The following is a 24,811-nucleotide window of genomic DNA, read 5'->3' on the forward strand; positions in this document are numbered from 1 at the left end:
GTAAAGACCAGCTTTCTCCTTCATGTTAAATGACCCTTACTAAATCACACTGAGAATATAATATGTTCCTCAGCAGTATAGATAACATATTTATTACAAGAAGAAGGTGTCAAAGCACAAGCCACCAAGAAATATTGGTTCAGTAGTTTTGGCTTCAGTCGATCTCCTTATTTTAGGTCAGTAGTGTAATCTTGGAAAGATACTCAAAGCTTACTCAAAACACACTTCGAAATGATCGATCACACTCTTTCTTCCACATTCCGTTCTTTTTATGCAGAGGTTAAAAAAACTGGCCAACTCTCAGCAATGAGTCACATAAGCGCTATTGATTGCCATGACAGACACCTGCCTGGTTGTAGAGCTGAGGCATCCTCTCACCTTCACTGAGTGATGAGTTTATCTCCTCCAAAACCATTCTGCACACTCGTCCAATGAAACATGCAATCGTTGACACCTAGAGCCATGTAATCTACTGACATGAATTACAGTCAACTTAGTCAGGGGACACTTAACAATTCCGGTAGCTGACACTCAAACGTAAGCCTAGGGATTTGAGTGCGAGTGTCGGTCACATTCACTGCCCCCCTAGAGCACTGCAGAGAAACTACTGAGGCTTCTAATTGCATTAGAAACGGATGAGCAATGCTCAATGACACCAGCTCCTCCCGTAGTACATCCAAAACACTATTTCAGTGTGAATTATCAGTTCAAAAGATGAAAAGCCTTGAGATCACATTTGACAGAGTAGTAGTAGTAGCAATAATAATAATAATAATAATAATAATAATAATAATAATAATAGTAGTAGTAGTAGTAGTAGTATGGATAACAGTAGTTGGATTGTTACAATGTTTTCTGATGTCAAGTCAGCCGTTAGGTTATAACCTTTATCTGATTGCAGATCACTAGTTGGGCTGTGGCAGTTTCTTAATATCAGGTCAGTAGTTGGGCTGTGGTTGGTTCCTGATCAGTAGTCACAGTAGTTGACCTGCTACTGTTACTGTATCTCTGGACAGCAACTGTCTCTGTTTCTGATCGCTGCAGTTTGTCAGTAATTTGGCTGTGACAGCAAGTAGTTAGCTGTATCGTGTTACCTGACCATTTATAAAGATCTCTGTCTGGCTAAAGATCTCTGTCCGGCTGTTGATCATTAAGCAGGTACTGTGCCCTGATTTAATCAGTTGTAAGATTATGGCTGTCTCCTGAATTTAGTTCACTAGTTAGGCTATAACAGTTTCAGTGCAGACATGGTCATAGGTAGAAGGCCCTTGCACCAGTCAGTGTCTCTTCATTTCTCCTGTTTTGTCTATTGTTGGTTCAGTCAGCATGAGGCACTCATGTAAGACATGCACGTAGCACCTGCTTTTTTGATGAATAATTCTGAGCACAGTGAGATGTACACAGAAATCAAATAGGACATGGTGAGTTTGGAAACATCAGATAAACACAAGAAATGGAGAAAGCACGTACAAGGAAAGACAATTAGGGAAATCCACCTAGACATGACCTGTAGGATCATAATGAACATCTCTACCCTCTCTATGCTGCCTGTTACTGAATAGCAACAGCGGTGAGTCAAGGATACAAAAGCAGTGTAAAATTTCAACTCATATATTTAACAAATCTGGGGTTTAATCAGTGATTTGGATACATGACACCAGAAAAAAGAAGAAGAAGAAGAAGAAGAAGAAGAAGAAGAAGAAGAAGAAGAAATGCATTTGCGTTTGCATTTGGAAATAGTCAGTTCATTTTTTTCACTTTAATGACATAATTCCTTGAAAATTTTTAAAAGACAAAATATTTCCACTATACAAACTAGTTCATTTATACATATGCTATAGACCCTTCAATTTATAAAAAGGACAATTGCTAATCCATAAACAAACTTGTGATTCAGAAGTAACTGTCTTTTTCACTGGGGCTCTATCCAGAATGTGCCCTTTTCTCTTTGGTGGGACAATGTAGCTTCACTTTCTGATATCAACAATCTGGTGGACTGAGAAAGATGCATAATTCAGCATTTGGATCCACATGCTTGCTATTCAAAATCTGCAAAGGCCATGTTGCTCTGTGTGTACTTAGCACATACTGACTGTGAACATCTCTGTAGTAAACTCCTTTCTCTCTGTTAGCCATAGTTTTATTCCCTGTGCACCAACAGTGGATCCAGACTCCTCCATTTGCTTGTAATGTACAAAAACAGGTCACACTTTTAGGGGGTTGGGAAGATGAAGATGTATAGCTACAGCACAAATTGCTCTGGACTATATAATGTCCAGTTATAGAAAGGCAATCATTTACAATCACACTCTCCGTGGTCAACCTGATTAGGATGGGTTCCTTTTTGAGTCTGATTTCTCTCAAGGCTTCTTTCTAATGTTATCTCAGGGAGTTTTTCCTTGCTACTGTTGCATCTGAATTGCTCATTAGGAATCAATATAAATGTAAATTTTAAACTTTATAATTTCTCTTCTGACTTTTTATATTCCTGTAAAGCTGCTTTGCGAAAATGTCCATTGTTAAAAGCACTATACAAATAAAACTGAATTGAATTGTCTATGGGTATCAAACTCTGAGAGGAGCGTTTTATGCTGGCACTATGAATGACAAAATTTAAGCAAAATAATACCAGTTGTTGGAAGAAAGTGAGAAAACTACGCTTTAAGCACTAAAATCCTCTTATAGAAAATGGCCAAGTTGATTTCTGAGCCTTTCAGCACAGACTCACAAAGGGCCTTCAATTTCCCTCTGCCTGTGTGCTATACAGAAAAAATGTGGGGGCACATGAAGACGCTGCAAGGCTGTATTGCATCAATAAATTATGGCTCATGTGCTTACATTGGTGTGCAGTGCATTGTAAAATAAATGTTATAGTAGAATAAGCATGAAATATAAAATATGGGTTAGCTGTGATGGCAATGAATTTTTTTTTTATATATCTGAACAAGCCCTGACCCACACACTGCCTTTAGCTCTCAAAGCTTGCTTACCAATGGACATTCTTTTTCACATTGTTTTTATATTTATCTTATTGATGATTTGTTGAGAACGAAACCAGACAAACCAGAAAGGCTGTATGAATGAGGTGAGGTCAAAAGCAGAAAAGCTGTATACAGTATATTGTCAAAAGCATGCAGAAACTAAACTATTTCCAAAAAGTGGAAAGAACATAATTGTTTAGTCTTCTGTAGCATTATAATTTACATACACTGGAAGTAAGGTGCTCAAACATGTTCCAGATTGTCAATGCCTCTGTGCACAAAGGGAACTCCATGAAGACATTGTGTGTCAATATTAGAGTGGAAGTCGAATCCTGACCTAAACCCCAAATCCCCACAGCCACACTCCAAAATCTAGTGGAAAGCCTTCACAGAATGATAACAGCAAAGACTGACTAAATCTGGAAAGGGATGTTCAGAAAGCACCTATGGTTGTTATGATAATTTGTCCACAAAATTTTGACCATATAGTGTATTTCAGTCTGAATGGTAATGTCTTTAAGATGTCTTCATGAATTATAATATTACTAATACTTAGCTTGGTAGAATTGGAATTCAGGTGGTAAACATGTGCCCGTTTAAAAATCTTTGTTAGTGAATATTTGTCATTTCTGATATAACTTAAAACACAAAAAACACAGAAAAACAATTGTAGTATATGCCATGTTAATTATTCCAATTCCAATTATACCAATTTTTCTTTTATTTAAATGTAATGGGATTATAATGCAGATGATGCAGCTCTGTGTTATTAATGCTCATATGTCAACTGACAAATGTCCAAATTTAAATGATATTCATTACAGCACCAAAAGTAGTATGGACATTAATACTGAAATATTGCACCTCTATTGATAGTTCAACAAAATAAATCATTCATTCATTAATTTTCAGTAATCACTATATCCTGGTGAGGATCACAGTGGATTTTGAACCTATCTAGGGAATATAGAACAGACAGGATTCTATTCCATCACAAGGAAAAAAGAAGAAGTTCTTTTCTTCATACATCACAACAAATGTTAGGAATTTCAGGTCAGAGAGCAGGATCAGCCATGATACAGCACCAATGGAGCAGAGAAGGTTAATGGCCTTGCTCAAAGGTCAAATAGTGGCAGCATGGAGGTGCTGGGGTTGCACCCCTGACCTGCTGATCAGTAACCCAGAGCCTTAACCATTGCGCCACCACTGCCCAAGTCACAAAGTGACATTTGTGCACATATTCATACACTCACACTTCGTATCCATGAGCACGAGGAAATCCACGCTTAGAGCAAACTGAAGAGAACCCTCACAGACACCAGTAGAACATGCACAACTCCACACAGACAATTTACCAAACTCACCTTTCTGTTAAGGTAGTTGATAAGTAGAAGCAACAACTCTGGTCATATTAAGTATAAGATGATGTCTTACAGACTAACTGGCACTCCAAACATTTGTCTATAGGACATAGTTGGTTCATTCAATTTGGTTCATTTCCAAGGTAACAAACACAGGTTAAACAGACTAGACTAACCACACCTTAAGACTGTGTTTTGGGGGTTTTTGGGGTTTGCACATTTTTCTGATGGTCTACAAGAAAAACTTTAGGATAATTAAAAAGTTATTTCATGAGAGATGTTAACATTTTTTTTATATAACTATTAAATATTTGGAGCTCTCTTTCCCCTACACTAGCGAGGTAAGCATTCACAAGGAAGAATGGAAGCTGTCCTGTCCCAACAGCAGAACTGCAGAAAAGATTTTCCCCTGTGAATTTATGTCTAGGAAGCTGACATCAGTGTAGCGAAACTATAAACTTTCGAAGAAAGAGCTATTCTAGCCCTGGAGGAAGGAAGCCTTTTGTTGTTTCTATACAGTATATCATATGCATCAAAAAAAATGATAAGAAATGCCCAGAGCATAAGTTCTTCCCAAGTCAAGAGGACAAAATTCTTTGCTTGGTTCATCCTTTCCATTTGTACTAACCAAACGTGAAGAATACCCAGACACCATAGTCTCCAAAGCCAGATGAATCACCCCACCCACCTACTTTTTCACTCTATTCCACTGGGAACTGGAAATACAGCAAGCCACCTCCTAAATCCCAGGGACATTAACCTCTGCCTTCCCAGAAGACAACTTACTGTACTTTTTCAAACACAGACTCAAGTTTCCTCCTGAGGATTATATTTCACCATCCTTTCATGATTTCTGTTCAGGAGAGTAGAAGATGGTCCATTGCAAGAAAACAGAACGCCTCACCAAGTTACTGTGTACTCATAGTTGGATTACGTACTGTGTACATGAATCTAATCTTTACATTAGTCTGTGTACTGTGCTAAAAATTTTCACAGCCTATTTTCTATCCTTATATTTAGCCTAGACTCTACTGATGTTCCACATTGTAGGAAAAAATACAATTTTGATAATACAAATAAGATCATAGGCTTGTGTTAAAGTTTGGGGTGTACATCTAAAGGTTTTTAATTCCCAGTGCTTAATGTATTTAATTTCGAAATTATTATATTTGAATTATTCTCAACTGTTTCTTTTTCATGCACACAGTACAGATTTCCCATCTATCAGAACATCTCCTCACATATAATGGAACAAAATGCAAGGTAGACTGTTCTAGAAATTTAAATGTCACCATGCATTTAATGATAACAAAATAAAGCCTTAGAACAGAAGAAAGAACAAATGATGAATTATCAGCTTCATGAATTAGAAAAGAAGTTCATACTAATATTAGCTTCATGTCATGAGGATAAAATCTTGGGTGGCTAAGGGTTTCTCCTTAACTAAATAATGAACAAGACTGAAAGTTCATGTTCAACTGTGAGACCTTAAAGGCAAAATTCAGACTATTTTCTTCAATAGGCATTTCTCAAAATAAACATTTCAGTGGTCAGATTTCACAATTTGTTTGTGTTTTTCACAGTAATAAAATAAACTGTACCCTAATGAGGATGGTAATAATAATAAGGGTTCCGAGCCAAAAGTGTTTCAAAATCCTATTGGAATTTTTCTTCTTACTCTGATTCTCAGCTTCACACTGATCAGGAGCAAAGAGAGTAAGACATAGAAACATGAAACTTGGTCAACAGGTAGTACTCTCTCCTAGAGTAACGTGAGACTGTGAGACTAGCCTAATGGTAGCATGAGAGTGCAGTGTTAATCATTTTGGCCCATATTTTGTGAACTGGAAGTTCTACAAACAAATCCCCCACCCTCTCATTCCTTGAATAAATGCAAACCAATTTTGAACCAATTTTACACAATATGCTAAACCTACTTTTGTAAACTAATCCTAGGTTTTAGGTGTATCTTCCCAAGTTTAGTCTAAACACACTCAGTGAAGACTGAAACCAGGTACCATTGTAATATTTGTAATCAATCAATCCTTTCACAGTGTAGTCTGGTTTACTAAAACAGCTATCAGCCAATCAGCCTTCAGCAAGTTTATGGCAGGGTTAACATTAAGCAACTGTCAGGAAAATTGAAAAGGCTGGTAGCTCCATCTAAGCATCCTCATGTATCTGAGTACTCTATACAACACATATTACCCACTGGAAGGGTACTAAGATAAACTGGCACTCCAGAATAAATATAATTTTCAAGAAATTTAAATACTATTAATGTAATTACTATTATATTTAAAATATAAATTGTTTTGTGATGATTCATTGGCTCAGGCCATACAAGATGATTTGAAGTCTGAACCATAATACAGTATGTATATTATGCAAAATCTGCTTTCAGAAACAAGCCCAAAATCTTGTGTGCCCATAAACGTCTTTAAAAACACCACAGGCTCAGTTGTCTGAAATTATAATCTTGTTCAGCCATCATGGCATCCATTTGGCCTTACGATCATCACATAAATATGTGCTTCTTCCCTAAACTGCTGCCACAAAGTTGGAAGCACACAATTTTATAGGATGGTTTGCATGCTGTAGCATTAAGATTTTTATAGGCTCTAGAAGGCCCATTAATGTTAAAGCATGACAATGCTCCTGTGCACAAAATAAGCTCCTCGAAGACATAGTTGGCCAATGTTAGAGTGGAAGATCTGTACAGATCCCTGACCTCAACCCTACTGAACACCTTTGGGATGAACTGGAGCTGACTGGGGCAGATCTTATTTTACTTAAACAGTGGTAAATTGTGAATGCTCAGATGTATTCACACAAAACTATAAAGAAAAGCTCAGGCTGAGATTCTGAGGTGAACTCAACAATCAAAGGGTCACAAACAGTATTGCTTTGAGGAGGGCTTACTGAACATGGCAAGGAATTCTAATACTTTTTGTGGAACCATTATTTTTCTGCAACTTTATAGCTTTGGATTGTAACTTGAACAGCAAATAAAAGAACAGACAGACCCAGAATGGGAGAGAGATAAAAAGACATACTAAGATGAAGGGAGAAAAAGAACGCAACAATATTATTCTTTTTTTCTGATTTATCTTTCAGTGTTTTGTCTCATCTGCAATGTCCCTGGAGAGTGCAGTGATTGATAGCCTAATCCTATGGCTGTGCTTCAAGAACCTCATCTCCTTCTGTGTTCTTATCATTAGAAGTTAGCCTGTGCTTATGTTCACAGCTCGCTGCCTGCTATTGGCCCATGAGATTTAAGGGTCTGGCCTTTAGAATATATTTAACACAAAATTGAAATCTTGACAGTGCTTAGAAGTCTGTCCTCAGTGTTGCAGCTTTAATTAATCATTTAATTAAAATAAAAGGCCTACTGTACCATGGTCTGTCTAACACGCAGACTGCTGTGCTGATTACTCAAACATGCAGCTCTAATTTATACAGCCATAGCCTCTTGCATCACAGGCTCCAGATAAACATCTACAAATTCTTCCAACAGCCTTCAGAGATTCAAACAGCAAGAGGGGAAGAGGCTGTCCTAGGTGAAAATGTAAACATGAAAGACAAACCTGCTTTCTTTTTATTTTTGACAGGAGACTGCTGTCAACAAAGAGCAAGATGTTTTCGAGACTTGTATCCTGCCAGACCAGCATCTCAGCATGTCTTTCTTCTATGAATGCAGAAGTGCATCAATGCTCATGCAGTCTGGATACATGTTGAATACATCTGGAGAGGTTTTGGCAAAAGAGGCAAAAAGCTGCATGAGCTTTCAGATGAAGCTGAACTGGATGAGAAGATGAGCACCTTTTCTTTACCTCTCTCGTTGTTGCACAGCTGATCCTCAAACAGCAGGACAAACACTGGCTGATGTGCACATATTATCACATTAAAGGAGAAATAAAAGAACATCAGCCCCTGAACTCCCAGTACACTGCTATGGGCTTGCAGAAATAGAGACAAGGAAAAAGGATCAATAGATGATTATTGTGATCAATAACTAAAAAAAAGTCAAAGAAAAAGCCAAAAGGAGCCACATAATGAAGACCGCTTAGAGTATTACTACATTTGTTGAGACCCTTTCTCTCTCTCTCTCTCTCTCTCTCAAATGATGGGCTTCCAGTTATGCAGTAACATGCCAACATCCTGTAGCTCTCTCAAAGGGACCCCACGCAATCCATGTCACTGCACTCTAATGAAGGCTGGTGCAGATGAACACATCTTGGACATGGACACACACACACACCTCTCTCTCTATATCCTTTAATGGCCATTTGTAAGTCATAGGCCTAATTTCTATTCCAGTTCATACTAAACTATTAATGTGTTCTGGATACACTCTGAAACAGAACAAAATAGAAAGTACTGAAATTGCAGGAGAACAGAAATATACATTACTGTCAGAGTCTGCTTTAAAAATGTGATGTATTTGTCCTATAATGCAGCATTTCCTGTTCAGCTTTTTTCTTTATAGGTCTATAGTCTCACAGTATACTTTTTGAGGTTTTTGCATACCAGTAACAGTTATACCTATCTTTTCCCATCACCATTTCAATCTTACTTTTGGATTAAACAGGATGCTTTGTTTTTGTCCTGTTAAGACTCTGGCTCTGGTACCTCTTCAGATGTGAAATGAGTCACATCAGGCCCATTCATCACATACTGTGAAAGTGGAAATATGCACATTGGCAAAAGTGGCACGTTCTAATGCCATTGTTATTATTATTTTATTGTTATTTAGATACAATTTTGACAGATGAGTATGAGGCATTTCTTAATTTTTGACTAAAGTGAGAGCTTGCTAATGTAATTCAAAGTAGCTAACTATGCTCACAAAAGAGAGTAACTAACCTAAAGTGAGTTGATAGTGTACAACAGCTAGCCAGCTTACACTTGTGATAAGTTAGTTCAGCTAAAAATAAGCGGCAGGCTTACTTACAGACAGCCTTGATTTATGCACAGTTTAACTGACAGAGACATAAAACTCCACTCCCACGGCTGCACTTTCTATATGTTGTCAAAAGAGTTTCAACTCTTAATCTACAACAGGTAGCCATGTATGTTTTTACTTATACTGGTTCTTTTTTGATGTTTGGATGGAATGAATCACTTCTGTACTACATCCAGTGTGAATTTACTTACTGGGTATTGAACACTTCACAATTACAGTGAAAAGCCATTGCTAATTATTTGTAATTTCCTCATTTGCCTAATTCACAATTTGATGTTTCACACTCTCAGTCCAGAGATTGGCTGTACAGAATTGCATTAATCAAGGTCAGGCAATGGTTAGTCTGAGCTTGTGTTGGCAGCCACTGGAGTATCTTGGCCTTACAGAGGACCCCCAGTAGCAGTTTTTACCATGACTCATTGTTTCCTCTGTCCTTACTTAATTGTTTTATCAAATAAGCCTTCTGTGTACCTAACCAAGTCCTAAGCATCCACACCCATGGTGTCTGTGTATTTTACACTCATCCACTGACTATATATACCATATTTATGGTTGGATAATTTTCTTATTCACTAGAACTTGTCTAAGGAATAATAATACACTATATTGCCAAAAGTATTCGCTCACCCATCCAAATAATCAGAATCAGGTGTTCCAATCACTTCCATGGCCACAGGTGTATAAAATCAAGCACCTAGGCATGCAGACTGTTTTTACAAACATTTGTGAAAGAATGGGTCGCTCTCAGGAGCTCAGTGAATTCCAGCGTGGAACTGTGATAGGATGCCACCTGTGCAACAAATCCAGTCGTGAAATTTCCTCGCTCCTAAATATTCCACAGTCAACTGTCAGCTGTATTATAAGAACGTGGAAGTGTTTGGGAACGACAGCAACTCAGCGACGAAGTGGTAGGCCACGTAAACTGACGGAGCGGGGTCAGCGGATGCTGAGGCGCATAGTGCGAAGAGGTCGCCAACTTTCTGCAGAGTCAATCGCTACAGACCTCCAAACTTCATGTGGCCTTCAGATTAGCTCAAGAACAGTGCGCAGAGAGCTTCATGGAATGGGTTTCCATGGCCGAGCAGCTGCATCCAAGCCATACATCACCAAGTGCAATGCAAAGCGTCGGATGCAGTGGTGTAAAGCACGCCGCCACTGGACTCTAGAGCAGTGGAGACGCGTTCTCTGGAGTGACGAATCGCACTTCTCCATCTGGCAATCTGATGGACGAGTCTGGGTTTGGTGGTTGCCAGGAGAACGGTACTTGTCTGACTGCATTGTGCCAAGTGTAAAGTTTGGTGGAGGGGGGATTATGGTGTGGGGTTGTTTTTCAGGAGCTGGGCTTGGCCCCTTAGTTCCAGTGAAAGGAACTCTGAATGCATTTTGGACAATTCCATGCTCCCAACTTTGTGGGAACAGTTTGGAGCTGGCCCCTTCCTCTTCCAACATGACTGTGCACCAGTGCACAAAGCAAGGTCCATAAAGATATGGATGACAGAGTCTGGTGTGGATGAACTTGACTGGCCTGCACAGAGTCCTGACCTCAACCCGATAGAACACCTTTGGGATGAATTAGAGCGGAGACTGAGAGCCAGGCCTTCTCGTCCAACATCAGTGTGTGACCTCACAAATGCGCTTCTGGAAGAATGGTCAAAAATTCCCATAAACACACTCCTAAACCTTGTGGACAGCCTTCCCAGAAGATTTGAAGCTGTTATAGCTGCAAAGGGTGGACCGACGTCATATTGAACCTTATGGATTAGGAATTGGATGTCACTTAAGCTCATATGCGAGTCAAGGCAGGTGAGCGAATACTTTTGGCAATATAGTGTATGAGTAAAATACGTACAGAGAATAAATACAAGCATTATGATTCTAACTTAGTAATGTGCTTTAAATATAGACATGCCGTTTATATTTTCCATAAATCTTTAAATCCCTTGAAGCTTTGTTTCTATCTATGTGTATATGTACACATATGTATGTGTTTTTTTTTTTACAGTAAATTGAATTTTTTTTTTCTTTTTATTTCAAAAACCCCGTTGATGTTTTTGTGTGAATCAAAACTACATTGCATCTTGCTTTAGAGTATGCATCAAATATTTCAAAAGACAACAAATGTATGTATATTCCTGCATTCTGTTTCAAAAAAAAAAAAGAGAGGCCTGACACCACGGTTCTTGACACTGTAGTGTGGAGATGCAGCAAACTTGAGATTTGAGTGTATGAGCTAAAGCATGCTGAAGAAGCCTGGCAGAGGAGACCTTGCCCAGCTTTGATCTTAGAGACATACAAAATGTATCAGCTACGAAAAACACACACATATGCGCACACACACCGAGGTGGAGGGGCTTGAGGCTGTCTTTTAGTAGCCAACAGACAGGAGGAGAATATTTTCTCTAACAGGAGGCTGTATGTGTTTTCCACTGACCTGTTACACATAGGAATTGAATAACCACAGTGCAGTGAACTTAGGTGAAGATAAGAAATCCTTCATCATTTCTGAAATGATGTGCAAGTAGTAGCGCTTTACCCTACAGCCAGAGTTAAGAAAAAACAAACTCTTTCTGCCCTATTACCCTGTTCACTCTATTTTCTACATAGCTGCTATGGATATGATGAAAGCAAGCTAGGCACATTTCAGGTCACTTATTTGTGGATGAAATTATTTGTGGATTTGTGAAGATTTAAAGCAAAATAAAGCCATAAACACATACACACAGATTTGCAGAATACCATTAAAAATTGAGCTCACACACATGTGATAAGTTGAAAATCATAGGTTTATCATTTAATCAAATCTCATACATCATGGCTATGGTGAATTATGTCCCCTGGAAGAGTGGTGCAGGTTTGCAGGATGTAGGGGGATGAATGCTAGACAGCAGTGCAGCAAATTCCTGATAGGCTCAACTCCTGTGGGATATCAGAGCCCAGCAGGCAAATCTTAAATAGGGAAAAGATGACACTAAGTAGTTTTGCTTACATAAAATACTGCCCCAATAGTCTCTCCATTAATTTTTAATGCCTCATTTTTTTGCTGTGCCAGGTGCTGAGCTGCCTCCTGTCTTTTCCTCCTTTCTCCAATCCTAGACATTCTGGACCAGCAAGTGGGTAAAAGAGAGGGCACAGGATAGCAGAGGAATGGGCCTTCAAATGTATCCTGTTCATATGCCATGCCAACAGTTATCAATATATCCATCAACATACACATGCACTAAAACACACAATGAAAATAAGTCCTTTCATAAATAGCAGTAACTATGCAGCAGAGCAGCCATCCAGCCACAATCGAGAGCAGAAGGAGGGGGAGCAACAGCACGCACATGAATTATTGAGCACATGGCTGGAGCACACCACTGACTGGACAGCAGCTCATGCTGCCCTCTGATGAAGCGCAATGGCTCCAGCACAGAGAAGGTGAGAGCAGACAATCAGACTTCTTACACTCCAGCAAACAGATTTGGGGAAAAAAAAAACCACTATCCATACCAGAACAACTCACAGTGAACAGGTGATCTAACAATAGCTTCTTCAGTAGTAGAGTCTTTACTGTAATCTAACACATTTCAAATAAGGAAGCCATAGAAGTACATGAAATACACACGAAACACATAAGCTGCACTCCCTGCGGTGCAGCAGAGGGAAAACCACACTCTTTTGAAAATACGTCAGTCTAATGTCTTCATGAACTGCGATGCTGCCGCAGACAATGTTAACATCCCATAGCAACCAGAGTACCTTTGTTTTACAGCCTGCCATTGAAGCACAGCGCTTTGGCTGGAAATGGCACTTTTTTCTCTTCAAAAGCCCTTACTGCACACTTACATGAGACAATATTCAAATGACAACACTTGAGAAGATGATACTATCCGTGAATATTTTCCAGAACTACAATGCCTGGGAAATTAGATACACTTGCAGTATTGTTTTCTTGTGAATGTATATCGAAATTTTCAAGCAGCCACTGCTGGACGAATACTGCTTAGCTTAAGCAATTACAGCCAAATTTGGGAGAAAAGTCAACATTTACATCTCTTAGAAGATATAAGTGATGTCTGGTTCCTAATTACAGAGGTAAAATGCTTCCCTTAAAACAAAACTCTTCTAAAATCAGATGTGTTTTATTTGAGATCGGCCTGTCAGGAAGTGTGGTTTTTCAGCATAACCATAACGCAATATGCAATAACAATTGCTTTACCAGATGTGTTGCTGTATTGTGAGAGAACAAGCTCTCTATAAAAATGCATTTTACACCATTAAAATTATACCATTCAAATCATTCTGGCAAGAATTTATTTCTAAATAGTTTGTATTTTTAATTAATAAATATGCATTTAGCCAAACTTTCAGCCTCGCTTGACTCCATCTGTCACTATTAGAGGCACTGACCAGCAGTCCTGCACAGCAATACACACTTACCGGCACACACACTTACACACATTAAAGCAGAGCTATTGCATTTATCCCAAAGCAAGCTCAATTCTAACACAGCAGTGACACAAACACGATATCCAATTGAGCAGAGAACAAACAAGTGTTTCCACAAAATAACACAAGCCCACAACACTCCTGCATGCACAAAGAGGCAAATAATAGATTAACACACACTTGCACTCACCAGCGATCTGGCGGTGCTGTCCCTAAGGAAAAGGGAATGGATCCAGTGAGCTGGGTGACACTTACCAGACACGCCGCCATATGTGGTGCGCTTGTCTCGGCCGACGCCAGGCCAGGGAGAGCCGTCTGCATTCAGTTCCATCAGGCCTGAGACCGTGTTGGTGGCAGTGACGCCATCTGCAGCACCTACACCCACGGGGTTCAGAAATCAGCCACATAGAGGGAGGAGGAGAAAGAGGTGAAATCTAGCCTACAAAAAAGCTGTATGGTGTGGGATAATGTAAGGTTTGTACTAAGCTCCATGCTGCCAGGTCATACCAATATATGATCACTACTAATCAACATGTCACAAATGTGCCTCATGTCTGGAAAAACACTTGACCTTCGTAAATTGTGAAATCTGCTAATGTGAAATGTGTTACATTTATTGATCACTGCTCTGGTTGACAAAATGGGGATGGAAAAAGAGGCTACCTTCATGTGCAGCCTTGGCAATATCCACAACGTTGGTGACATTAGGGGTCAGCTTGGCAAAGAACGGGATCGAGACAGCTTGTCGTACCCAACGGCAGATGTTCCGCACCAGCTCTGGATCCTTTTCAAATTTGGTTGGGGAAACAAACAAACAACAACAACAACAAAAAGAGATTCACACAGCTGAACTAAATGTGCAAAACACAAAAACAGGGCAACTTAATGTTGGCAGTCTGTTATGGGGGTGTGTATGTGAGACAGAATGAGAGACAGGGAGAGAGAAATCCTCAGCACAGCGATAGAGGGATTATATAAGTGTGAACTGCTGCTCCAGGAGGATTCATGCTTTATTAGACATCTCCTGGCCTGTCAGTCTGGCTGTTTAGAGAAAGGAGAGGCTTCTCAGCGTCTGACGTGTTCACGCTCAGCGCAGTTCTGCAGCCTGCTCAAGCATACGACCACGTCTAAATCGACAACATCCAAACCTCCAACCCAACATCAACACAGGCATGGCTGCTGCGCAATCACTCACTCAAACATATTTGTGCATCTCTCCCAACACATGATCAACAGCATTTAATACATTTAATGCAGGCAAAGATTCAATGAGTAAGAATTAGATATAACGTAATTGCAGTACAGTGTGATTTATCACTGGAGAGAGAAAGACACACCCTAAGGAAGTTCCCAAACAGACACATCGGCTGCTTCTCTTGACCAGTAAATAAGTTATTATTCGTTTTAGGTAAGAACTGCTTATAAAAATAGTTTTTTTATTTTATTACAGAAATAAATTTACACATGGGTCAAATTTCAGTCATAAGTCTGCATCAGAATGAATTAAGACAATGTACAATACAATATAATGCTTGAGTTCATCACACATCACTGATGGGTTGAGAAACAGTCCATCAAAGAAAACATACCTAGTCAACAGCAGCCTAATTCAAAAACTAATAATGATGAATGTATAGATGATTTTAATACAATGTTAATAGTAATCTCGGACACCTCCTAAATGTCATTGGTGTTTAAAAAACACAAAGACAAAAGTCCCACCCAGCTAACAATATCTTGTCTCTGGTAGCTCTGTGGTGGTCCCTTGGCATTCATAAACATCGGAAAGGCAAGCTGACAAACCGTGCATAGCAACTAATAGGCAACACTCAGTAATTATACAACTACATGGAGAAGCACCTGATGAAAGCTTCTGATGTTTAATTTTTAATTTGATGTTACACCAGATGGCAGACATTACGGTTGCTCATGATGTAAATCAAGCTATACAAGATATTCTGTGACAATATGTACAAATGTTATACACCATTTCACAGATCAGTATATACAGTACAATATAGTGTAAAAGTCTTTGTACAGAAGCATCAGATATATATGATATAAACGTTCATATAACCAACAACCACTTCAATAGATACAACTGCACACCTACTCATTCATTCAACCAATCATGTGGCAGCAGCACAATGCAAAAAATCAGGCAGAAACAGGTCAAGAGCTTTAGTTGATGCTCATATTCACCATAAGAATGGTGTAAATGTGATTAATAAACTGCTGATCTCCTGGGGTCTCACAGTTCTTAGCATTTTTACAGAATGGCGCAGAAGACAAAAACACCCAGTGAGCAGGATATCTGTGGGTGGAAATGACATATGAAAAATGAAAAAGGAGGATAGAGGACAACAGCCAGACTGGTTTGAGTTGGCAGAAAGCTATGATAACTCAAATATCCACTCATTACTCTTAAAAGAGTTGAGTAGAAAAGCATCTTGGCATGCACAACACATCAAGACCTTCAAGAGGATGTGGTAGCTTAGTGGTTAAGGTATCGGGCTACTGATCAGATGGATGTGGGTTCAAACCTCAGGTCCACCAAGTTGCCACTGCTGGGCCCATAAGTAAGGCCCTTAATCCTCAATTGCTAAGCTGTATAAAATGAGATAAATTGCAAGTCACTCTGGATAAAGGCGTCTGTGAAATGACAGAAATGTAAGACCTACAACAAAGAAGACCTCATCAGGTGTTCTATACGGTAGCTGGTGAGCGAATACATACGGTATGATCCATTACATATAATAGGATATGTTGCAGAGGCCTTACTGGATACTTATTTGATGAAATATCATTGCAGACTGAAAGAAACAATATAGTATTACACTACACTAGAATTTTAGTGACTGCCATATTGACTACAATACAGAAGTCATACAAGGCACACTAGTCCCATGACCCCACAGTGCCTATTTTTTAAAGCAAGGAACTTTTCGCATAAAAACAATACATCCTTCATTATAGAGGGCTTTCTTTTCTCTTACATGATCAGAGTGACCTGAAGCATTTCGGTCTTGTATCCGCAGCACCTGATTTTCCATATAAGGCATTATATATTATATAAAGAACTAGCAATTTTTCTTCTATGTAAAAAGAAACATTGATTCATGGTCTAGTTATGAAATCTGACAACTGACAACTGTATAAAGAGTAAGGTACAGTGACATAACTAAGATGTGTCATTAGTCAATATGTAAGATAAGGAGTAAGAACACAAATCTTTGACATTTTTCTTCAGAATAACGTATTATATGCCAGCCTTGTACACCGAACCTCTGATAGACCTGTACTAGGTCTGTACTGATAAAAGTTCTGATCATGCTGAGATTTTTAGCATAACTTTTCTTGAAAATGTCACTTGATTTCCTAGAGTTTGTGCTGACCTTTTCCTTTCATTATCTTATACTCGTTACATAATGCAGACTTCACTGCTTTCTTCCTATCTTTATTTCTCTACATTGGACTCACGCAAACTTCAAGCAGAACTCTCATTCACAATGCATAACTCTCTCTCTCTCTCTCTCTCTACTTCTCTATCTCTCTCTCTGACATGTCCTTCAGCAAGCTCTATCATTTGTATAAGTAGAGAAAAGAGCCTTCTTTTTCCCTGGCAAATCCAGTAGCTATTAACAGACATCTCCTTGAGCAATGGGCTCTGCTTTCTTGTATGATTTACCAGGTCTATGTGCAAAAAGGACGTTGAGGTCAGTTTCCGGCAGAGAGGAAAGGTTAATGTTTGATTTTTAAAACCATTAGGCAGGATTGATTTGTCAGAATGGGGTACCTAAAGAAACCTACATGTCCCTGAGACAATTTCATTTCTGTTTCTATGACATGTTAGGTAATTCGGTGCCATTTCCTCCTGAGAGATTCAGAATTTGTGTGTTTGTGGATGAGCGTCCTCCTTCAGTGAAATGGACAGAGGGGTGGTATTTGCACCTAAAGATATGCCATACATATTCTAAAGGCTCTAGATGGAGGACAGAAAAGGTTACTCTGTTGTAGATAAAAATTCATATATAGTTGTTTTTTTTTTCTGAAGATATTGGATTTATGCACTTGTGTCTCCAGCAAGTGTCATCCATAGCAATTTGTCTTGATTTATTCAAGACTTAAACAGGGTATAAACAAGGTTGGAGTGCTGAATTCAACTAGTCTGCTCCGAGCCATCTGCCAGTGAAGGAGCTGTAATATCTGGGCTCCTGAGAGATGGTTAATCGCGCTGCTTGTGTCTTGGGGAGATTCATTGGTTGATGCAGCAGATCTTGAACTCTGGGCAACAAAACCAGATGTTACTACAGTGTTATAGGAAAGAATGCCTTCTGTTCCTTGACAAACCCGTAGATATCTCAGTCTTTATGAATAAAACTGTAGAAACAAAATAATATTAGTGTAAAAACAGAGACTGCAAAATGTGTTTAGAAGGATATTGGACCAAAAAATCAGTTTAGTAGCTCTGCACAAATGACTTGAACATATTGTGTATCACCTACAAAAGCTGAAATTAATTATAAAATTCCAAATTTGGTTTGTATATATAAAATGATCAAAAATATACATATCTATAACGTAGTGCACTATGTAAGTATTCATTTGCCATAGAACATTTACCCCTTTTGCAGTGTTATAACCTGGATCTGAAAAGGTCTTAATCAGGAGTGGGTATAAAAATAAATTGTGTAAGTATTCAGTCCATTGCTGTTCACCCTCTAAATTAGTTCTTTTGGAAAAAAAAGATATGGCTACAGCATTTAAAAAAAAAGAAACAAATTTAGCTTGCTAGTAAATGATTACCTATCACTGGCAATTTTTTTTGTCAGTAGCTACGTTTATTGCTCTATTTTTCTTCAGCAGCAGATCTTTCAGTTTAATTATGGTCCACAGGGTGATTTTAATCTAGATTCTAAGTTCATTTGGATTCTCTTCTGGTCCAAGGAATATATCTTTGACAACTGTGGTCAATGCACACTGAGGTGTTTCTACATTTTACATAGCTGTAGCAGCATGGCAAGGTGTGTGGCAAGCATGCATCTGGTGCTGGTGCACTCTAGTCTAGCATCCTGAGGGCATGACTTTTTATGAGCAGAATGGTGTTAGTCTTTAAGAAGGACAACACGAACACAGCCGCACCGAAAGCAAAGCTGGCCTTCCTCCCAGAGGGGTCATGGGGAAATTGCATTAGGCCTGTTCCAGCAAGAGAGACGGGGTCGTGGCCTGCAGCCAGGCACCAGCCACCAAACAGATGCTGCTTGTAAGAACTGTGCTCTCACAGTGGGCATGTGCTCCCTCTGAGGCCTGCCTGTGACAGCTTATTACAGGCCAGATGGGGGTGAGAGTATGAGTCTTTAGGCCAGGAATCGTGTCCCTGTCCTCTATGCAGTCCTCTACACACAGAATTACATGCATGGCTGGACTGCCTCAACACCTGTGCGTCAGACTTGCTTTTTTGGCAGAGTGACTGGGAAAATTTAGCAGAGCCTGCCACTAATGGCCTGGGAGCGATGCAGACCTGCAGCAGGAGAAAACCCGAAATCAGGAACATGGTCAAAAGCCGGAGTGCCTTGTGGGCACATGATCAGACATGGAGAGCTTACAGTCCCACTCAAGAGCATTCAGCAAAGAAAATCGACTGGTGAGCAGCAATAAGAGCTGAGTGAATTGCATACTCACACCGGCAGCACTGTTCAGGAGGAATGGCTGCATGGAGGAGGGGAGGTCTAGTATGAAATTAAAGGAGGGGCACGGCGTCTCCATGGAGAATTCTTTATTTATTTTCTCTCTCCCCCGTGCTGTCACCGCAGGGCAGGTGGAGCCCGGCGTGGGATTCATTTCAGCACAACGGGGGGTGAGCGGAGCGAGGGAACAAGGAGAGTAAAGAGAGAGAGAGAGAGCAAGCAGAGAGAGGGTCTTTAGCACCCTCAGGCAGAAAGACAGGAGGAGCTGAGGTTTGAACATAGAAGGGATAGTGGCTTTGCACCTGAAATTTTAATTTTGCCATGCAAGGTCACGGCAGGTGGGTGCTCTCGTTAAGAGCCAGTAGCCGGCAAGTCTCGTAGGAGGGATGATGGAAGCGGTGTGCCACCAGGTCCTGTTTGGTGGGCTGAAAATAGTTGTGGGAGCCTGTGCCGCTTTTAATTTGTGAATTCGAGGAGCTGTATTGAAGGCTGGGAAAAATATGAGCTCCCAATGGATGCTGAGTCAAACCTCAGCAAGAGCAAAGAAATAAAGACTCCTCACACCTGGAAGATCTTAATCTGTCACAAACGCTGAGGTGTTTTACATGCCCCCTCAACCTGCTATTTTAATAACTGTGCTTATGTCAAATGAGTGGGCAAGGAACTGCAGGAAGAAAAAACACATGGTCATACTGAGTAGTATGCAAAAAATGTACTGATAATGCAAACGGCTACATTTCTAACAGGAAGCCTTGTCGGGGTGATGCTTAGAGGCTTCTGCTGCTTCTACACAAACACGAAACAAACAAACACGAAGACTGTGTAATGTTTCCTGAGTGGAGTGTTGAAACACCAATCAGGAAACCAGCTGATAATATCAGTTCATGTGTTTATGCTTATCATAAGTAAACAAAAATCATCTCTAATGGTGGCTAGATTTTAAAACAGCTCTGAGAAAAGAATGAACATTATAGTGTGAAAGCTAACCACAGTCACTGGGGGGAAATTGCATATTAATATCCCATTAAAATCAAATTCTGCCTCTCTTTTGATGTAGTCAGAAATAATGTTTTTCCCCAGCTAGTAGAGGAAGTGCCAAACGGTGTGATTAAATGATATTGCCTCTCTTTAGTTCACATGGAGGTTACCTGCCTGCGGCCCGGCAGCTTTGATTAGCTTTTTGTCTTAGAGCAGAAAATCTACAGCAAACGGATATAACTCTTCAAATTTACGAGCGCTGCAGTGGAAAATAGCTCCATCTCTGTTAGGATAGAAAACCTGTTTTATTTCCTGTAGTATAACACATAATCAGAGGAGCAAGAAAAAAAAATACATGTGTTTCAATCATCAGCCTGTGCTGAATCAGGAGTTAAAGGAATTGTAATATAAAATGAGGTATGCTTGTCTTTCAGATGCTACCATTACTTACACCAAAGGTTTATTTTATCCATCAGGGTTAAATAATCCCATTGCTTATCAGAGCAGATCCATTAAGCCACAGCTTATGCTTTGTATCCACATTTTGTTATGAATCTAGGAAACTGTCCATACATAAAACAACATAAACTGAAGACAACAACCTAAACTGAAGACACATTTCTAAGGTTGTAGAGCTATAATTACAAAGTTGTACAAATGTACACTCAGTTCAACTAAACATTTCATTCGACAGCGGTACAGTGAATAAAAGACTTAAGATAAAAAATGTTTGATTTCTATGAAGTTTAAACATTTTTTTATAGATGGTGAATGGTTGGTATGTAAAAGGTGTCTTTCTCTCTCTCTCTGTATACAGTACATATATATATATATATATATATATACAGAGAGAGAGAGAGAGAGACAGGGAAAGAAAGAGAGATGCATGGTTTGGTTATTCAACAGGATGTGAACAGCAGATCTGCGGTATTTGTCTGACACAGACTCTAGTAAGGAAATATGCAAACAGTGAGAAAACTCTGGCTGTGTGATGGAAGCTTCTCATGATGGAAAGGCCAACTCTGGTGCATCAAACAGCCCTTTTATCCTTTTTTCATCCTTTTTCTGCTTTGCATTTAATGATTTTGTTTTTGTTTCAGCTATCTGACATCTCTGTTGCTGCCAGAATTGGGTTTCATGTCATTTCCTTGACCACTACCGACTTGGTGACAAGCTGTGTCAAAAGCGGCTAGAGTCAGAAAGCACAATTTTCTATGCTTAAACAAACCAATAACCAAATACTCAGATTTACTGTCTTATAACTGTGCAGAAGCAATCCAAACATGGCATGTGATACTGCATCTTCATAAAAAAAAAGAAAAGAAGAGAAAAAACTGTACTACACCAACCACCAAAAAATTATATTTAACAATATCAAACATTATATAAAATTATATATATATATATATATACACACAATAGGATTTTCTTCACATGCTGACATCACCTTGAACAGGACATCTCTCCAAAGTTAATAAAAGGACGAGACAAAAACTTAAAAGTATCAGGGAGGCTGCCAAGTGACCTACGTCAACATTAAAGTAGCTGCAGGAATGTCTGACAAGTACTGATTACTCTCTGCATGTGACAACAATCTCTCAAATTTTTTACATGTCTGGGCTGTGGGGTAGGATGGACAGACAGAAGCCCTTTCTCACAAAAAAAAAAAATATCCAACTAAATCACCCCAAACCATGTAGAAAAATGTGTTATGGTCTGATAAGACCAATTGCAAAAGGTATATAATAATATTATGCATATAAGAATTCCATAAATCCAAAAGGTGTATTTGGTGCAAAAAAAGCACATAAAAAAGAACAGCAAACTGAAAGTGCAGCATGGTGGTGGCAGCATCATGCTTCAGGGCTGTCAGAATTGGGACATTTATGAAGGTGGAGGGAATCATGAACAGCTACAAATACCATGTGAGTTTAGTGCACAATCTTCAGGTGTCTGCTAGGAAGCTGAAGATGAAAATGTATTTTACTTTTCGGAATGACAATGAAAAAGCATATATACAAATCAACAAAGGAATGCCTTAACCAAAAGAAGATTCATGTTTTTGAAGAGCCAGACCTGAGTCCAACCTGAAGCAGGCTGTTCACAGGAGATGCCCTTGCAATTTGAAGGCTCTAGAGTCATTTGTGCTGATAGACTCTTACCTCAAAAAAGACTGAGTGGTGGAATAAACTCAAAAGCTGCTTCAACAAAGTATTAGTTTAGTGGTATGCACATTTATGCAACTAGGGTACCGTAAGTTCTTTTGCCTAAATATGGATTGCATTTTCCTTCATTTTTATATGTTGTAATTTCACACTGAGGGAGGGAAAAAGTTCTATTTTTAGATAGAAGTTATGATTTATCTTGGTTTATTTTTTTACACCACAAAAACCTGCCATTTTAACAGGGGTGTGTAAACTTTTATATTCATACAGATATATAGCTAGATATACAGATAAATAGCTACGTACAAAGACAAACATACAATGAAGCTAAGGATGTAATTGAATTCATAAACAGTGATGTTTTGTCGCTGTGTAATATTCATAATGTCATTGCAAAGAGAAAAAAAAAAGGTGTTCTTAATCTTCTAAGAATAAACGCTACATTAATCCTAGCGCATGGCATTTTGAGTTTGAAGGAAAACTATTTACAAACAACTAAAGAAATCATTTATGGATTATTAATTTCTGTTAATGCTTCAATTGAATGCAATGTTATAGAAAAGGTACATCATTAAGACCCTCATGCAAAACCCTTCTCAGGAGTAAAGACCCATTAGTAGGTGTTTGCGGTTGCTCTCCTCTTCATACTTTCACAACATAGACAATAAAGTTTCATTTCATGAAATGGAGTGCCCATAGAGATTCATTTACCTCAGGCATGACTACACCTCCTCCGTGACTGCTTTACTAAATGAGTGACACTGATTATTACACTGATATTCAGAATTTTTTACAAAATCCTTGAGGATCGACATATTCCCGTTTCCATCAATAAGAAATACTTTCTTTGTATATTTAATGAAATATGGTAATTCTGTAGAAGGGGAAAGTAGCTGGCCAGGGCAGGTATGATATTCACTAATTCACCATGTAATAATGTAGAGACATTCACCTCATTCAGTTATGCTATATATGCTTGTACATATGTTTTTTCAGCAGCTGGATTCGTTAAGCTTAAATATTCAAGCGTAGTGTATACACAAGTAGCTTAGTAGTCTCTCAGCACACACACTAACTGACAAGTCATGTTCTTAGTCAGAGAGTGTAAGCTTCTTCAGCTTGCGTCTCAGTATGTATGAGGTGCAAAGTGAGGTGTGTTGGTCGTACCTGCCCGCAGGCGAGTCCCATACCCCTCTCTCCCATTCCATGAGGGCAGGATAAATTCAGCTCCAGGGCATCAGCTCCAGAAGCCTGTTCAAGGGTCATATTTATGCAAACGTTACTGCAATATAGTCAATGAATTCATGTTTTTCATATAACAGTGGCAACTTTTGATCTCAGTCCATATGCAAGTCTCATCAGTGTAATATGAATCATGCAAACCACTAAAAAAAAAAAACAACAACACTCTAGCGATTCAGTTTATTAATCATATCCAAAAAAGCCTCTTCTCGAGAGGAGGTGTATTCCAATGAGAGATACAAAACAGTGACTGAAGCATTAGGACTAAAATAGATCAGACAAGTGATAACTGTTCCACAAGGATGCGCAGGAGATGCTGCTCTGTATGTAGACTAGTGGAGTGGGGCATAGAAAGTGGCTGAGCAGGAAAGGCGTTTGACAGGCAATTACATATCCGTGGGGGCTTTAAACCACATCACATGTGGGATTTAAACAATTACAAAAGCTCCACAAACCTGCCAGAGTGATTCCGGCTGTAGATTTATGATTTTCCGCAGACTGACAGCCATTAGAGGGAGAAAAGAAGAATAAGTATTTTAGCCTTACAAAGTGCAGAGGAGCAAGTGGCAGGATGAAGCCATTTATCATAGTCAGTTGGAAAGAGGAGGAAGCATGGCAGCCCTGGATTAGGCTCCAGATTTCATGGTCAATTAGGGCCAAATGCAGGTACAAAATGGACACAATGCACCGTGATCCCAAAGCCAATTATCAATAATGTTTAATTTCACCCAGCTTCCTTTAAGCCCTTTATAGACAGGGCAAGAGACAGGAGGTGGCTGCCTCCCATTCCCCCTTTCCTACACAACAAAAGGCCATGCACACAATGAATTAAGCAGACTATCATCGCTGATCACAATAAGCAGCTTTAAGAGGGACGAGCACATGAAAACTGGTTGTCATTGCCGTCTTAAAAGAAAATGACAGAGGAAACGTGTTCAAAATGTAGAAAAACAATACAGAGAAAAGCTGGTGAGCTGGGCTGGCGAGTTTGGGTTCTGTC

The 24,811-nt window shown here is 39.3% G+C and overlaps 1 protein-coding gene across 3 annotated transcripts in view; it reads right to left on the reverse strand.

Moving 5' to 3' along the window:
* The window catches only part of dpyda.1 (dihydropyrimidine dehydrogenase a, tandem duplicate 1), a 126,840-nt gene that overhangs the window by 18,545 nt on the left and 83,484 nt on the right, over positions 1-24,811 (reverse strand). For all 3 annotated transcript variants that reach the window (XM_058402963.1, XM_058402872.1, XM_058403054.1), the window contains 3 exons: positions 23,737-23,820; positions 14,403-14,523; positions 13,995-14,114 (listed from right to left, as the gene is read on the reverse strand). In XM_058402963.1, coding sequence (XP_058258946.1) covers positions 13,995-14,114; positions 14,403-14,523; positions 23,737-23,820 — 325 coding nt within the window. The remainder of the gene's footprint in view (positions 1-13,994; positions 14,115-14,402; positions 14,524-23,736; positions 23,821-24,811) is intronic.

Source organism: Hemibagrus wyckioides, linkage group LG01 (genome assembly GCF_019097595.1).
Source record: "Hemibagrus wyckioides isolate EC202008001 linkage group LG01, SWU_Hwy_1.0, whole genome shotgun sequence".
Taxonomy (NCBI): Eukaryota; Metazoa; Chordata; class Actinopteri; order Siluriformes; family Bagridae; genus Hemibagrus; species Hemibagrus wyckioides.